This window comes from Salvelinus namaycush, chromosome 1, assembly GCF_016432855.1.
Source record: "Salvelinus namaycush isolate Seneca chromosome 1, SaNama_1.0, whole genome shotgun sequence".
In the NCBI taxonomy this organism is placed as follows: Eukaryota; Metazoa; Chordata; class Actinopteri; order Salmoniformes; family Salmonidae; genus Salvelinus; species Salvelinus namaycush.
In genome coordinates, this window is record NC_052307.1 from 57,031,514 (window position 1) to 57,048,243 (window position 16,730).

Sequence of the window (16,730 nt, forward strand, 5' to 3'; positions counted from 1 at the left end):
GTCTGATGAAATAAAAATGGAACCATTTGGCCATAATGACCATCGTTATGTTTGGAGGAAAAAAGGGGAGGCTTGCAAGCCGAAGAACACCATCCCAATCGTGAAGCACGGGGGTGGCAGCATCATGTTGTGGGGATGCTTCGCTGCAGGAGGGACTGCTGCACTTCACAAAATAGATGGCATCATGAGGAGAGAAAATTATGTGGATATATTGAAGCAACATCTCAAGACATCAGTCAGGAAGTGAAAGCTTGGTCGCAAATGGGTCTTCCAAATGGACAATGACCCCAAGCATACTTCCAAAGTTGTGGAAAAATGGCTTAAGGACAACAAAGTCAAGGTGTTGGAGTGGCCATCACAAAGCCCTGACCTCAATCCTATAGAAAATTTGTGGGCACGCATGCACACCCAGTCTCTCACTTCTATAAGTGGTCCCAAAAGTTCTCTGAAAACACAACAAATTTTAGAGCTTAACTGCCACTTAGAACCAAACAAACAGAAACTATGCTAATGACAACTTGGGATGAAGCTCACCATTGGACACAGCAGTGCACAGACAACCTTGCATCACTCAAGTGTTTCACAAAATGGATTACGCTGGGTCACTGGTAAGTGGATCCTCAACAGTTGAGTCTGATAATAAAAAGAGGAACTTCTCTGCATCTTGGCTAGGAGTGCTGCTTCACCATCAGCTCTACTCACAGCTGGTCTACATAGGGGAGCAGAAGTCTATCATCAGCATTGTGCTGACTGACACTTTCCTTGGTTCATTAGACCTCAACGCTTTCTACTGTACATGCAAATGATCCCCATTGATTTCTATATATATATAATTATGAGAGGGGTGATGGAGAAAGAAATACAGAGAGAGAGAGAACAAGCAATAGAGAGAGCGAGAGAGAGAGAAGAGTACGTTGACTAAAGGGATTTCAGACACTTTTTCAATGGAAGACATCCAGACAAAGTTTATAAATAACCGTAAGGAGCTGCCAGGCAGCCTGGGTACCAGCCAGTCAGAAGTTCTGTGAGGCAGTGGGTGACTCTAGGAGCTGAACAAACCCAAACCATCCCTACCAGGCTGGCAGCCAGCATACCAGACTAACATACTTTCCTGCACAACAATCCCAATAGATTGTTAAAGATGTATACAACAAATCATATTCCAGGCCAGTGGCTTGATGAGTCCTGCTTTCTGTTTCCTTTCTAATGCCATTTTGAGAGGAGGAGGAGAGAGAGAGAGGAGGGGAAGAGAGGGAGAGAGAGAAGGAGGGGAAGAGAGGGAGAGAGAGAAGGAGGGGAAGAGAGGGAGAGAGAGGATGTGTTCAGAATACCAACAGGAGGACTGACTGAGCCTCCCAGTGGCAAGGCAGTCTGCTGAGCTGAAGCCTGCTGTAACTGCTCCAGAGCTGCCTATAGAGGCGTGACTGACTGGGGGAAACAGGGAGGGTTGGAGGTGCTGGATTTGACAGGAGAAGTGCGGCCATTGTCCCAGTGTCTTTACAGAGAGCTCTCTCTGCTACTCTGCCGTAGGTCTGATCCCTCCTAGAAGAGAAAGTAGATTTATGCTGCATGTTGGAGGGAAGGGAGGGGCAGTGGGATAGCAGTGGCTGAGTGGAGTGCTCCTCTGATGGATGGAGACAATCATCCTTCATTACCCCTGCTGGATCATGGCTCCATCTCCATTCCCATGAGTCAGTCTCTAGGCCCTCCACTTCCAGTCAGCCTCCATTTCAGTGTCTCAGGTTTGTACATAGACACACAGAGGAGCTTGTGCCTAGTTTTACACTGTGTCCATCTTTCAGTTGGAGAGGGATTCATGTTCTCTTACTCAGACAGGTACCCACAAGCTAACATGTATATAAAAAGACATGTTCTGGTCTTCAAGGTAAAGACCACTTCTTCGCATCAGGCCCATTTAAAAAGGCACATCACATGCTCTCGTCTGTACCGTGAATGACAGAGGAGCAGAGGAGAGGAGAGATGTGACGGTGGAGATGAGGAATTGTACATTTTTGCTGCATATGTTTGGAGGGGAGAGATCTAGGTCCGGTTTGAGCCGACGGAATGTTATAAAAACACACATAAGGTATTCTCCTTGCGTCTCCCGATCCTCACCGCTCCTGATTGAGTTAATCAGTCTGAGCAGAACGCAGAGGATCAACCCATAGATTAATCAAGCGGGAACCAGAAAAGGCGAGTCAATCAGTGTCATCCTAGACAACCAGCCTCTCAGTAATTAACTGACTCTGTCAGGGAATTTCCATATACTTAAAAAATATTGTTGCTATTATTATTACTATTATTATTGTTTCCTGGTCATTAGGAGCAACACTCCAACCATGTATTTACCCTTTTTGTGTCACTCAAGCAAAAAGATTGTAACGTCCCCACAAACAGATACTTTTCCCATATACAGCATTAACAACAGTTTGGGATGTTCAGAATTAATTTACTAAAATCAGCAAATATTGCACATATCAGGAAGTGTGTGACTATCACATACATCACAACAATGACTCAAAAGGGTGTCACTTGTGTTTTTATAAACATCAGGCCGACTAGACATCCTCAATCTAGGCTAACACCCAAAGAGGAGCAAGAGACAGACGCCACCTTACAGCAGATGTGGGCAAAGTAAACGTTGCAAAGTAAAATAGGAGACGCAACACATTGAGTGCATGTTGATGGCATCGGTATTATTATTTTACAGCAGGTGCAGTGTGTGGAAGAGGGAGATCATGCATGAGGTGATTACCCAGGTAATACGAGTGGTAGAGTCAGCAAGGCCTGCATTAGTAGACTCTTAAGGTCACAAAACCTTGAGATCATTTGAAGGTCAGGCAGAGAAGCCAAGCACATTTGAATAATGAGGTGAGCATGAAGCCCAACATGCAATGCCACGTTATCGTTTAAATGAAGTTGTTAAACACTACTTCTTGATATGTGTGTAATCATTCAGAGAGGTGACCAAGTTTTCTATTTTTAATAGGGTGCCCTAAACATTTCACTTAAATTCTGAAATTCATTGGATCAAAAGGTCAATGGATTTAACATATATCACTGGAAGAGGTGACAGTGCAGGGACGAAAATAGACGATCTTATTAAATCGGGAAAACTATGACGGTGTTTTCTCCTCCAAGGTAATTCTCAACATTTGATGGTGAGAGAGGGAAGCGGCAGGCATACAAATGTCATTTTATCAATCCCAGAGAAATCTCAGCATAGAACGCAGCACATACACACCGTTCTCGTCAACACATTGTTTACTAAAGCTACAGTGTTAGCAGCTTCCCTCTTATCGATTCGCCACCGCGGCAGCGACGGTTCATTAGGCCAAGAAATTAAAATGTCAGAAGCCGCGGGGAACGGCAGACGAGGTGCCATTATATCCATAGAGAACACAGACGTCGCCGTGGACATAAAAAAACATGCATCTAATGAACTCCCTGCTTTATGATCCGCAAAGGAAAAACTATATCGCTCATCACAGCAAAGCCATTCCAGTTCATTCACAAGACTGCATCTAGCGAGCAGCTGTTTTGTTCTTTCAATTCCCATGGAGAGCAGCCTATTATCATGATTCATACCACAGTATTGTTGAATACTCCTTTCTGATTGGTTAAAAGGGAATTTTAGAGTTAGCATTAAAACCAGATATATGGGACAGTTGGAAAAGACACATTGAAGTAGTTCCAACAATAAGAGCCTTTTTTACTGTTATAAAGCACTGCACCGTGCAGACCGTACTTGTTACCATGTTACAGAAAGTCAAATCAACAACCACACAAACCAAAATTGGACACATTCTAAACGCAGGTCCAACGAGGAAAAACGTACTTCGCTAACTAGGAATCATTTGTTTTAGCAGAGACATATTTTTTGCAGCATCTAATGACCTAACATGGTGAGTACGGTACATCAATGTGTACGGTTACATGCACACAATAATGTGAATATTGTGTATAATCAGATTAATGCAATAGTTCGATTAAAACGTTTACATGCTTTGCAAGAAGAACAATTTCCCAAATAATCATGTTTAACGTTACATGGACACATCTGAAATCAGGCTCCCTGATGGCACTCTGATAAACGCAGACAATTGCCAATCAAAATAAACGCTCTACCACAGTGACCATGTTCTTTTTGTTAAGCATATCTGTTTGTGAGGTAAGGACATATAACATTTGAATGTGGAAACTACTTCTAAGAAGTATACGTTCAGTTGTTCCGAACTCACATCACTAGCGCTAAAGAGGGAGGGTTTCTAGGCTGATAGCACATGCGCAGATCAAATACACCACTGGAACGCAGAATAAGGTCTTACCTGTGCTAATAATTCTAAAGATTTCTCAGAAAACCAGGTGTTTTAGTCGGCGTATGCTTACTTCGAGTTTGACTTTACGCCGATTAAGATAAACAGAGTAAGGTGTTTATATGACTATTGCATAATCTTCCTACTGCCATAAAACAGTTTAATATCGAATTATTACTGTGCATGTAAATGTCCTCAATGCTGCGGTCATCACGCAAGTGGAACTATGCTGTCATATCCTCCCACGTTTCTACACTGAACAAAAATATAAATGTAACATGTAGTGTTGGTCTGAGCTGGAATAAAAAAAAAATCCTAGATATTTTCCATATGCACAAAAAGCTTATTTTGTTATTACTTTGTTTTCCCAGCATTTTGCAGTGTTGCTGATTTTCTGCACAAATTTGTTTACATCTCTGTTAGTGAGCATTTCTCCTTTGTAACGATAATCCCTGCTGAACAGTATTTCTGTCTGCAATAAAGCCCTTTTGTGGGTGAAAACTAATTTTGATTGGCTGGGCCTGGCTCCCCAGTGGGTGTGCCTATGCCCTCCAAGGCCCACCCATGGCTGTACCCCTGCCCAGTCATGTGAAATCCATAGATTAGGGCCTAATGAATGTATTTCAATTGACTGATATGAACTGTAACTCAGTAAAATATTTGAAATGGTTGCGTTTATATTTTTGTTCAGTATAGTTTGACCAGCTGTTTTCAGCAACTGGTATTGTTGAATTCGGTTATATTGGCAGATTTGCTAGCAACAAACGATTTAGCTAGCTTTTAGCCTAGTGTTTCATTTCCAACGTGATCTCTACTGTAATGAACAGTCCTGAGAAGAGAGCAACCTTTCGATGCCAGGTGGAATCGCGAATCATCAGCTCATTGTTATGGATGTATCCAAATAAAAGCCACTGGAAAACAGTTTAATCAAATGCAAATGCTGCTATTCTGTTATTCTGGCTGCACTGTCTGACGTGCCTGTGCTAGCTATAGTTGGCTAGCAAGCAAGGGATAAGAACGTTGCCAGCTATCATGGCAACCGAATAAACGAACAACTGGGGCACGTCTCTGGCAACCAGGTTTGTTGGGATGATAAAAGTTGAATGTACTTATCAAAATGAAAATATAAACATGTAATTTCTATTCTATACCAGTAAATGTGTGCTTCAGTATTTTCTTTGGAATATGTGGTACTGTATACGCGGGAAAAACGCCTCCGCTCTGTACATTACCTTGGAAAAATCAACTCCACGGAAGGACTCCGCTATCCCGTCGTCCATTAATTCCAAGGTAATGTACAGAAAGTCGGCGTTTAGCCCTTACTTAAATGATGTATGTAATCTAGGATAGATTTATAAATATCGCATGTCGCGTTTTTCTCCTGATAGATTTAGAGATGCAGAGGATGTTACACATTTTTAACAATTGAGGCCAAGATAAAATGCCTTCTAACACAAATGTGAAAAAAAGTTAACATAGGGGAAATGCAAGAGGTGCTGATGAGGAAGAGCAAAGAAAAGAAAGAGAGAGAGAGGGTGTATTTCATTGTCCTGTGATGAATAAAGAAACATTGAACAGGTGTCCCTGAGACCAAAAGAGAGCGAGAGTGGGGAGGCAGAGCTGATGACAAAGCTGGTGACAGACTACACCCACATGTCAGCATGTCACAAAGACAGAGGGTATCTGTGGATGGCACCTGGTGCTACCGTGCCCTGTGTCCGGCTGTCACAGGCTGATGGCCTGACTCGTTCACAGTGGAAACTTGGCAGTGTATATTAAATCGGTGGGGTGGAGATAATGGCCATGTCCTGTTCCACTCTCCTATGCATCAGGTGACGGGGGCTTGGCTGGGATTCAACTCAACTGTCTGTTCCCACTCACGCCCTGAGTCTTCAGATGATTGACTGGCCATCCAAATGGATCAGGAAGACGTAGGCTACCTAACGCCACACACACACACACACACTAACACGGCTCGACTAACTCTTCTATTCAGGATAGTGTCCCCATGCTGTAATGGTGCCAGCAGCACAGCAGAATGCTGAGAAGGCAACGTAATAACAAATCAGGCAGCAGGAACATAAATATTATTTATCTTCCTCCCAAAAATAAATACAAAGTAACAATCCGACCAGCTCCAGATACTGTCCAGATACCGGGACAAAGCGTTGGTTATGCAGTACATGAAAATGAAATGAATAACAGTGTGGTGCCGGGAGAAGGAAGGGAGGTGGAGATGTACGGGCCAACCCATGTACCCACCCCTCTCTGCATTGGAATTCTTTGCACATCCCATGACGCTTACTCATGCCCCCTCAGACAATCCGCCGTTCCCCTCTCCATGTTTTATGGATGGGCTTTCCTCCCGGCACGCCGATTAAGGGACAATCAAATCCTAGGCCGCCTCCCGGGCCACGGATCCCCGTCTCTGGAGGAACGGCTGGATATAGGCTCCATTAAAATTTCTGTATCCTGTCAGAGCGGGGACACCGACTCCTCCCCCGACCACGGACACAGAGGGCTGGGTGAAATTAAACCTACACTCACAAGAGAGATACTAATACTTCATGGATATGGGGTGGATTGGTATAGTTCTGGATGGATATGGTAGGTAGATGTATGGAGTTCCACCTATAGGAGAAAATAGCCTATCCCTTCTCATGCAGCAATTCAATGAGACCCAGTGTGCTATGCTCATATTCAGAGGGCGTGTACACATGCAGTGTGAGTGAATATAATTAATAGCCTCTGTAAACAGTAATGAGTGTGAAGCTACATGTTTACGCTGTCAATGAGCAGCGGATTAGCGTGATGGAAATAACACACCGCGAGATCAAATGGTCTCAATCAGTGTGGGAGAGAAAGCGGCGGGAATGTTCCTGCACATCTGTACAGAAGCATACACACCTGCAGGAACATACCGGAACACGTACCTACAAAGACAAAGATCCCAGACACTGATTGAACAGAGCATCTCCTCCTACCAAGCTTCTAATCCAATCATGTCTCGTGGCCTGCGGTCAGAGGGAGCTACACAGGCTAGCTGAGAGAAAACGAGCAGGGACTCAGTGGTGCTCCCCACCCCACTGGGCTCAGTCCACGAGAGAAAGAGAGACAAAAAGAAGAACAGGTGGAGGGAGATGAGAGAAAGATGGAGAGCGACATACTGTATATATAGAAAGTGGAGAAGATGATGAGAGAGTGAGTGAAGGTAGAAGTGGCAAGCTAGAGGATAGCTAGATGAAAGCTAATGGAATCACCTACGGAAAACTTTTCCGACTCCTCATCTCTGACAGTAAAGAACTGAACAGTATGACAACCAAACAAAAGCCAACATATGTTCTGCCATCTTTCTCATTTCCTTCTCCCTCAGTCTTCACTTCCTCAGTCTCCCCCTGCTCAAATCATAATTGTCTGTGACAGGCATACAAAATCAGACGTTTGTGGGGGAAAATATGAAAGCAGTGCTGACTTATCTTCTCTGCAAGACCCTCATTAGTCTCTGAGTGGCTATGAACTCATTTTCTCTATTGTAGTCCTGCCACTTATGAGTGTGTGCTGTCGATCTCCTGGATAAGGGGAGTAATTATGAGGGAGAGTGGTTCTGAGACTAAGAGACGGGGAGTCAGACAGAGGTGGTGCAGGTATTGGCTGTGTCACTTAGCAGCTCTCGTAAAGGAAAGCTGGTGTTTACAGCACGACCAAGAGGCTCATGCCTGGGAGAAAAAAAAACGGACACTCAAAATGGCAACCTGTAAAGGACGAGGACAGGGCTAGTTGAAGGATGAAGCAGGATTCGAGGTCTCTTGTCAGGTTTCAATGGGGGGAGTACTGTACCTCAGGTTCCCCGGGCTTAGAAAGGTAGATGGCACTCCTGTGGCATGCATCGTCCAGACACACTGGGAGAAGGTGGTCCTGGAACCCATCTCCATCTGGGAGGAAAAAGAAAGACATGAATAAAACAAGGAGCAACAAAAAAAGCAGGATGATGGGGAGAAACTGAAATGAACAGAGACAGAACAGCGGAGGTAAGAGTAAAAACATTCAATCAGAGCACAGAGGAAAGAGAGAGAGAGATGGCAGGTGGGGAGAGAGTGAGTGAGGTAAAAGGTAAATGGAGACTAATACAGTAGTTTCACAATCGGAGCGAGCTTGTCAGTCTTTATTCTGTGTTATCATCCACTGATGTTTACTGTCAGACCAGTAGGGTGGCACTGGCTCCCACTGATGAACCACATTACTATTCAGATAGAGAGATAGGAGGAAGAGAAGAAAGGGAGAGAGGGAAACTGCAGTGCCTGGTGAAACTATGATGCCGGGTGACACCCCCATTGGCATTCATAGGATACGACACAGGACCAATAACAATGCAAATCAGAGGCCGGGCCTGCAGAGAAACCCAGAGATTACACACTCTCCACTCATCCACACCTCCTGTATCCCCCTGGCCCAGGGAACCAGCCTGCAGCCAGACATATTACAACCCCCAAGTCTGTAATCTTATCTGGACCCTGCCATGCAACCAGACCTGGGTAGGGCTAAGGAGGCTCTCTCTGTGTGTGTGTGTGTGTGTGTGTGTGTGTGTGTGTGTGTGTGTGTGTGTGTGTGTGTGTGTGTGTGTGTGTGAGAATGTGAAAAGTTGTATGTGTGTGTGTGTGTGTCGGTGCGCGCCGATTAAAGAGAAAACTATGTATGAGGTGTTATCCTTGACGACAACCATTAACTATTTCAGACTTTCTTACCATGACACTGATCCCAATCCGAAAGCCAAGAATAACATGTGTCACTATTTTGCCTCTACAACACCGCTCTCAAAAAGAGACAGAGAAGATGAAGTGTACCACGAGAACATCAGAGAAATATCACACCAGAAGAGATGAACAACAAAACAATGCCTGGGAGAGGCAGGAAGAAGAAGAAAAATCAAGGGTGCATCACAAATACCCCATACATATTCAAAAAGCATTACCTGAGAAGACTCTCGGCACACGGACCACTGTAGTTCTACCACAGAGATGTCACTGTGGTAGAACTACAGTCACCACAGAGCTGTCACTCGGCACACGGACCACTGTAGTTCTACCACAGAGCTGTCACTGTTAAGACACTAATGGAGGAGAGGAAATCCTCCGGGTAGCGTTCAGGTTTTTAAAACGTCACCTCAGATGTACGCTAGTACATGAGCCACTTCAGCTCGGGAGAGAAAAGAAAACAACACAAATCATCATGTCATCAACGTAATTCCTCTAACTGCATTAGCAGTCAACTCTTCCCGGCGTCCTTAGCTGTGCAGTCTCCATCGATGAATTATGCATTGGGCGCTGTCGCTTTGAGAAATGCAATTACAGCTACGATAAGGCAGATGGGAATGTTTTGTCTGGCGTATGTCGTGCACGCATTAAGACTACGGTGGCGTGGCTATAGTGTGACGGAAGTGTTGCACCAGCGGATGCAGCCGTTAACCCGCGGCTTACTTCAACAGACATTCTAACCGAGTCATTCTGGCGCACGTGTCAAACTCATCCCACGGAAGGCCGAGTGTCTGCGGGTTTACGCTTCACCCTTGTACTTGATCGATTAATTAAAGGTCACTAATTAGCAAGGAACTCCCCTCACATGGTTGTCTAGGTCTTAACTAAAAGGGGGGGGGGGGAACTGCAGGCCCTCCATGGAATGAGTTTGACACACCTGTCTAACTAGTCTTTGGAAGAAAGGCTCATTTTAGAATTGGTAATACTGAAAAACCACACAATGAATGTGTATGCATGTGGATGTAAAATGGAAACAGCCCAACATTATATTACCTTTATCACTATTTGAAAGCTCATAGATTCATGTTATGGATGAATTGTTGATGATGCAGTGAGTGTGTATGTTACAGAAGCGGTTTAGGAGGAAGGTCACTCCTGTATCCGCCATCTATCACTGAGGTGTAGGCGAAAATTGAAAGCTTGGAGTGTGATCAGAATAATTCCCACTCCGAATCAAGCAGACGCGTCACGCTCCTCGCTTTCCCATCTCCCTCTCTCTAGTCCTCCCTCTCCCAGCTCCCACCCTCTATTCCTCCCTCTCCCAGCTCCATCTCCCTCGGTCTCTGTTCTATCTGCACACATCCAGCTTTTCTGTGCCCTTTTTTCCTCTTTGAAGCACCCAGTCTCCTCATTCATTCCTCTCCCGGAGGTCATATCCCCCCCATCTCCACAGAACAGGTGCGCTGAATCCAATATATATATATATATTTTTTTTTAATTAGGTGCTGATATTCAAATCGGCACCAAAGGCTCCCAGGGAACAAAAGTGAAATCAAGGATAACGTGCTTTGAAGATCACGCGTAATTAAGCTCTTTAAACTCGTTGCAGGCGTGTGCTGGCCTTTGCTCCCGGTGCTCATGCCGACCTGGCTTGATGCAGTGACAGGGGCCACGTTAGCATCATGATGCACTTGGTGACTGGTGGAGGGCCTACCAAGAAGCGGCTGCTACAATTGAGCATATTTCTCCCTGCACTGTTTGGGTGAGGGTGTATGTGTCTGTCAGTATTGGATATTCCATCCCCTCCCTAGGTCCTGCCATGTCAAAGACAATCTCTTCTAAAGCTGGCCAGAGCGCCACATTGTGCTCCATCGATCTAATAGTCAGTCAGCAGCAACCTCACCTCTGATTCGTTACTTTACTGGCAGAGACGAGCAAATGTATGCATGTGTGTGTGTGTGTATGGTGTGGGAGAACCTTTTCAAGTGCAAGCAAGCGCAGAAAAGGAAAAGGATGGACAAAACAATTGAATTGAAGTGGTTAATAGAAGGTAATGAGAGGGCAATGTGCAGTAATTGGGAGCTCCAACATCAACACTCCTTGTGTTTCATACAATGAATGGTCAGTCCGTCTTGATTCATTAGTCATCCTTTTACATTTAAACAGTAACACCTGCACATGTGACACCGATACTCAGCTGGTCCCTCTCCAGATGTTGTGTTAAACGCTCTACAACAAAGCTTTCTTAGTATCCAACAAGTTCTCTGCCCTTAACCTCCAAAACAAAGGTAATGTGGTTTGGTAAGAAGAATGCCCCTCTCCCCACAGGTGTGATTACTACCTCTGAGGGTTTAGAGCTTGAGATAGTCACCTCATACAAGTACTTGGGAGTATGGCTAGACGGTACACTGTCCTTCTCTCAGCACATATCAAAGCTCCAGTCTAAAGATAAATCTAGACTTGGTTTCCTCTATCGTAATCGCTTCTCTTTCACCCCAGCTGCCAAACTAACCCTGATTCAGATGACCATCCTACCCATGCTAGATTACGAAGACGTAATTTATAGATCAGCAGGTAAGGGTGCTCTCGAGCGGCTAGATGTTCTTTACCATTCGGCCATCATATTTGCCACCAATGCTCCTTATAGGACACATCACTGCACTCTATACTCCTCTGTAAACTGGTCATCTCTGTATACCCGTTGCAAGACCCACTGGTTGATGCTTATTTATAAAACCCTCTTAGGCCTCACTCCTCCCTATCTGAGAGATCTACTGCAGCCATCATCCTCCACATACAACACCTGTTCTGCCAGTCACATTCTGTTAAAGGTCCCCAAAGCACACACATCCCTGGGTCGCTCGTCTTTTCAGTTCGCTGCAGCTAGTGACTGGAATGAGCTGCAACAAACACTCAAACCGGACAGTTTTATCTCCATCTCTTCATTCAAAGACTCAATCATGGACACTCTTACTGACAGTTGTGGCTGCTTTGCGTGATGTATTGTTGTCTTTACCTTCTTGCCCTTTGTGCTGTTGTCTGTGCCCAATAATGTTTGGACCTTGTTTTGTGCTGCTACCATGTTGTGCTGCTGCCATGTTGTGTTGCTACCATGTTGTTGTCATGTTGTGTTGCCACCGTGCTGCTTTGTCATGTGTTGCTGCCATGCTATGTTGTCGTCTTAGGTCTCTCTTTATGTAGTGTTGCCTCTCTTGTCGTGATGTGTTTTGTCCTATATTTGTATTTCATTTATTCATATGTTTAATCCCAGGCCACGTGTAGCGTCACAAACAGGGGCAAAAGCAAAACACATTCCAGTTGATCCTTATTAACCTCCGGAGCCTGAAAGTGTAAAAGCGTTGACAAGATCTATCCCTCTGAATCTTTAGGTCTTTGAGCACCTCCGCTTAACCTTCCTCACCATGGTAACAGCTTGAAGTGACATTTCCATAGTAGCAAAGTGAAAAGAAGATTTAAAAAAAAAATAATAATAAAAAAAGATTGAAAAAGTGAAAAGTTCCTGTTTGCTCAGATAAGCTTGAGATTTGAACATAAAGGCCAAGTCCGTCTGAAATAAAGAATTAAATACACACAGAAAACCACATAGGTAATTTCCCTTGGTATTTCCCTGGGCTCATGAATCATTTGCATTTTGGGATGAGGAAATTTGTACTCTAAATATTTCATGACACCCCTGACTGTTAAAATATTGATATTGGCAATGATGTGTATGTATATATTTGTTTGTGTGTGTGTTTCATCCAGTAAAAATGCAATAAATAGTTTACTTAACCTGTTGAGGACAGAGGGCGCTGTTTTCACTTTGGGGGAAAATCGTGCCCAATTTAAACGGCCTCGTACTCAATTCTTGCTCGTACAATATGCATATTATTATTACTATTGGATAGAAAACACTCTCTAGTTTCTAAAACCGTTTGAATTATATCTGTGAGTAAAACAGAACTCATTTTGCAGCAAACTTCCTGACAGGAAGTGGAAAATCTGAAATCGATGCTCTGTTCTAGGGCCTGCCTACAAATGTCCTTGATATTTATTAGTATACATGCACTTCATACGTCTTCCACTAGATGTCGACAGGCAGTGAGAGAAGAAATGGAGTGTATAACTTGATCTGGGGTCGAATAAAAGCTCTTGGCATGACGTGTCACCAGTTTCCTGTTTTCTGGAGCGCGCGAGAAGGGACCTGGTATTGCCTTCTGAAAAGCTGTCGTTATAGACGACTAATATCTCCGGCTTTGATTTTATTTGATAAATGTGACAATATCATCGTAAAGTATGTTTTTTCAATATAGTTTTATTAGATTATTGAAATTTATTCGGGACGTTAGGCGTGTTGCGTTGTGTGCCTTTGTTCAGGAAGGAGAGCTTCGCGCTACTTTGCTAGCTTTCCATGCTAATTGACTGGAGAAGAGGACATTCTAAAACCAAACAACGATTGTTCTGGACAAAGGACCCCTTGTACAACATTCTGATGGAAGATCATCAAAAGTAGGACCCATTTTATGATGCTATTTCATATATCTGTCGAACATGTGAAATAGTAGTTTGCGCCCAGAGTTTGGGCACTCTCTCGCTATAACTAAGCTGGATGTCGTAATGAAGTTATTTTTAGAATTCTAACACGGCGATTGCATTAAGAACTAGTGTATCTATCATTTCCTATACAACATGTATTTTCTAGTAACGTTTATGAATAGTTATTTGGTCAGAATAGTTGAGTGTCATAAAAATATCCGCACATTCTGGGAAAAAGATGCTACGTTAGCACAATGTATAACCACTGATTTCAGCTCTAAATATGCACATTTTCGAACAAAACATAAGTGTATGTATAACCTGATGTTATAGGACTGTCATCTGATGAAGGTTTATGAAGGTTAGTGAAAATTAATATCTTTTGCTGGTTTATTCGCTATCGCTAACGTGCCTATTGCTATCGCTAACGTGCCTTGATGAATGAATGCGGTAGTGTGGTAGGCTATTGTAGTAAGCTAATATAATGCTATATTGTGTTTTCGCTGTAAAACACTTAAAAAAAATCGGAAATATTGGCTGGATTCACAAGATGTTTGTCTTTAATTTGCTGTACACCATCGATTTTTCAGAAATGTTTTATGATGAGTATTTAGGTATTTGACGTTGGTGTCTGTAATTACTCTGGCTGCTTCGGTGCTATTTCTGACGGTAGCTGTGATGGTAGCTGCAATGTAAAACTGATTTATACCTCAAATATGCAAATTTTTCGAACAAAACATAGATTTATTGTATAACATGTTATAAGACTGTCATCTGATGAAGTTGTTTCTTGGTTAGTTTGGTTGGTTCTTGGTTAGTTAGGTTGGCTTTGTGCATGCTACCTGTGCTGTGAAAAATGTCTGTCCTTTTTTGTATTTGGTGGTGAGCTAACATAAATATATGTGGTGTTTTCGCTGTAAAACATTTTAAAAATCGGACATGTTGACTGGATTCACGAGATGTGTATCTTTAATTTGCTGTATTGGACTTGTTAATGTGTGAAAGTTAAATATTTCTCAAAAATATTTTTTGAATTTCGCGCTCTGCCTTTTCAGTGGAATGTGGGAGGAGTTCCGCTAGCGGAACCCCGGTGCCAGACAGGTTAAAGTGGATATGATGCTTCATGATATGGAGTAGATTAGAACCCTGTGGTCGATCAAGAAATCAATTCTGAAAATGTTGTCCGGACACCTTGTTTTGGACCTACTTCAACTTTAAGATTACAACTCATTTACTAGGCCTGAGATTTTACTTCAACACCCAAGCCAACAAACTTCAGAACAAGGAGTAAAGATGAGACGTTCTAACTAGATAAGATGTTGGGAAACTCTGTGCTCTCTCTGTCTGGGAAATCCTATTAGATCAGAGCTGTTTGAAAATGTCATCCCCGAAGAGCACAGACAGTTACGTTTAGGGGCCTTTGAAGACAGACACCAACAATTCCTGGCACTGCAAAAGAGCAATGATGGAACTGGGAGTTTAAAAGACCGAATGAGAAAACTCACCAAAGTCGGCAAAACAAGACTGGCCAACTTTCTTGACATTTTCTGGTATACGTCCAGGCTGGGTTTTGGTAAAGTTCCCATCCTGAAAGAAAAAGTAAAGTTCAGATTAAACGCAGAATGATTTTTCCTTTGAGATATACATAAACACAAGTTGCCAGAGTAGATACAGTAGGCTACTGTACATTTCAAAACTGAATGATTGAGTGAAAGGACAAATAGCATGGTCCTTTGACCAAACATTAGTCAGGGGCTGCTTTAATTGAGTGGGCAGGCAGAGTAGGTGACAGGGGACACAGTGTGTGACAGGGGACACAGCGGGTGACAGGGGACACAGCGGGTGACAGGGGACCAGTAGAAAAGTGCAGCGAGGGCAACAGCAGGGAAGGAGCAGGCATGATTAGCCTGACGTTTGAATTGATTTCAGCTCAGTGGTGTGCTGAACTACAGGAGCTCCATGCAGTTAGCAGTCATGCTAAGAGTCAGACAAAGGAACAGACAGCGCTTTGGTCTTGAATGCCAAGAGAGAGAGAAAAAAAGAAAAAAACGCTCACACACATACAGACCCACATGTAACGAACTGCACAACGGCCAAACTGCAGCCTACAATCCTAACAAAACAACCTCCAGTTATCACCTCACTGCCAACATCAGTTGTTAGCACAGCAGACATCGAGAGATAATAAATAGTCTGCGAGAGATTACACATAGATTTAGTGGTGAGGAGACATGGGCTTCAGGGCTATTTTAGGATAATCTTAGAGATGGAGTTGTGTCAATGCCAATCTGTTAGCAGATTATTTCTAGAGTGATGGAGAGGGCCTTGAGCTCAATGGGAGTCATGGTCATCACTGAATGACTGTTTGTTGGAGAAATGAGCTCATGATCAGCTAGATACAGTGGGGTCTGAAATTATTGACACCCTTGATAAAAAGAGGAGCAAAAATGACTGTATAATTCAAATACTGACCTACACTGTATATTGTATGCAAAACAAATTGAGAAATTATATTATTTTATTCTAATACAATTGCTCAAAGGAAGAGATATTTTTAAACAAGTTATCTTTTTTCTCTCTCTCAAAAAGATAGGTGATGAAATTATTGGCACCCCATGTTTTCAATACTTTGTTCACCCTCCCCTTGCAATGATAAGTGCACTGAGCCGTAATACATTTAAAAAAATGAGATTGGAGAACACTTTGGAAGGGATCTTAGACCATTGCACCATACCGAATATTTCCAGATCATTGATATCCTTCGGTCTGTGCTTATAAACTCACTGCCCTCTTCAATTCAAACCGCAGGTTTTCAATTGGTTTAAGTCCGGAGACTGAGATCAGTGTTTGTATTATTATTTTATACAGTATTTTTTTCTCATCTTTATAAAAGGGTACCAATAATTTCAGAGTTGACTATATGTGATACACTCTAATATAAATCTTGATGGCTGAGCTTTGAGATTCAAGCTGGAATAGTCTCTCTATACAAATGGTTTCTGTTTACCGTATATAAATATGGCAGAAGTGTCAGCGCGTGTCTGTGTTCTTATTAGACTTATTAGACTAGGCCTTTTGGGGGACTGGTGTCCAGTGACCAACACAGTGACATTCATGAACACAGAGC

General features: G+C 43.1%; 1 protein-coding gene across 2 annotated transcripts in view; it reads right to left on the reverse strand.

Annotated features, from left to right (window-relative positions):
- Nucleotides 1-16,730, reverse strand: part of LOC120046169 (T-cell immunomodulatory protein-like) — a 119,634-nt gene that overhangs the window by 75,703 nt on the left and 27,201 nt on the right. For both annotated transcript variants that reach the window (XM_038991189.1, XM_038991196.1), the window contains exons 8-9: nt 15,109-15,190; nt 8,154-8,248 (exon numbers count right to left, since the gene is read on the reverse strand). In XM_038991189.1, coding sequence (XP_038847117.1) covers nt 8,154-8,248; nt 15,109-15,190 — 177 coding nt within the window. The remainder of the gene's footprint in view (nt 1-8,153; nt 8,249-15,108; nt 15,191-16,730) is intronic.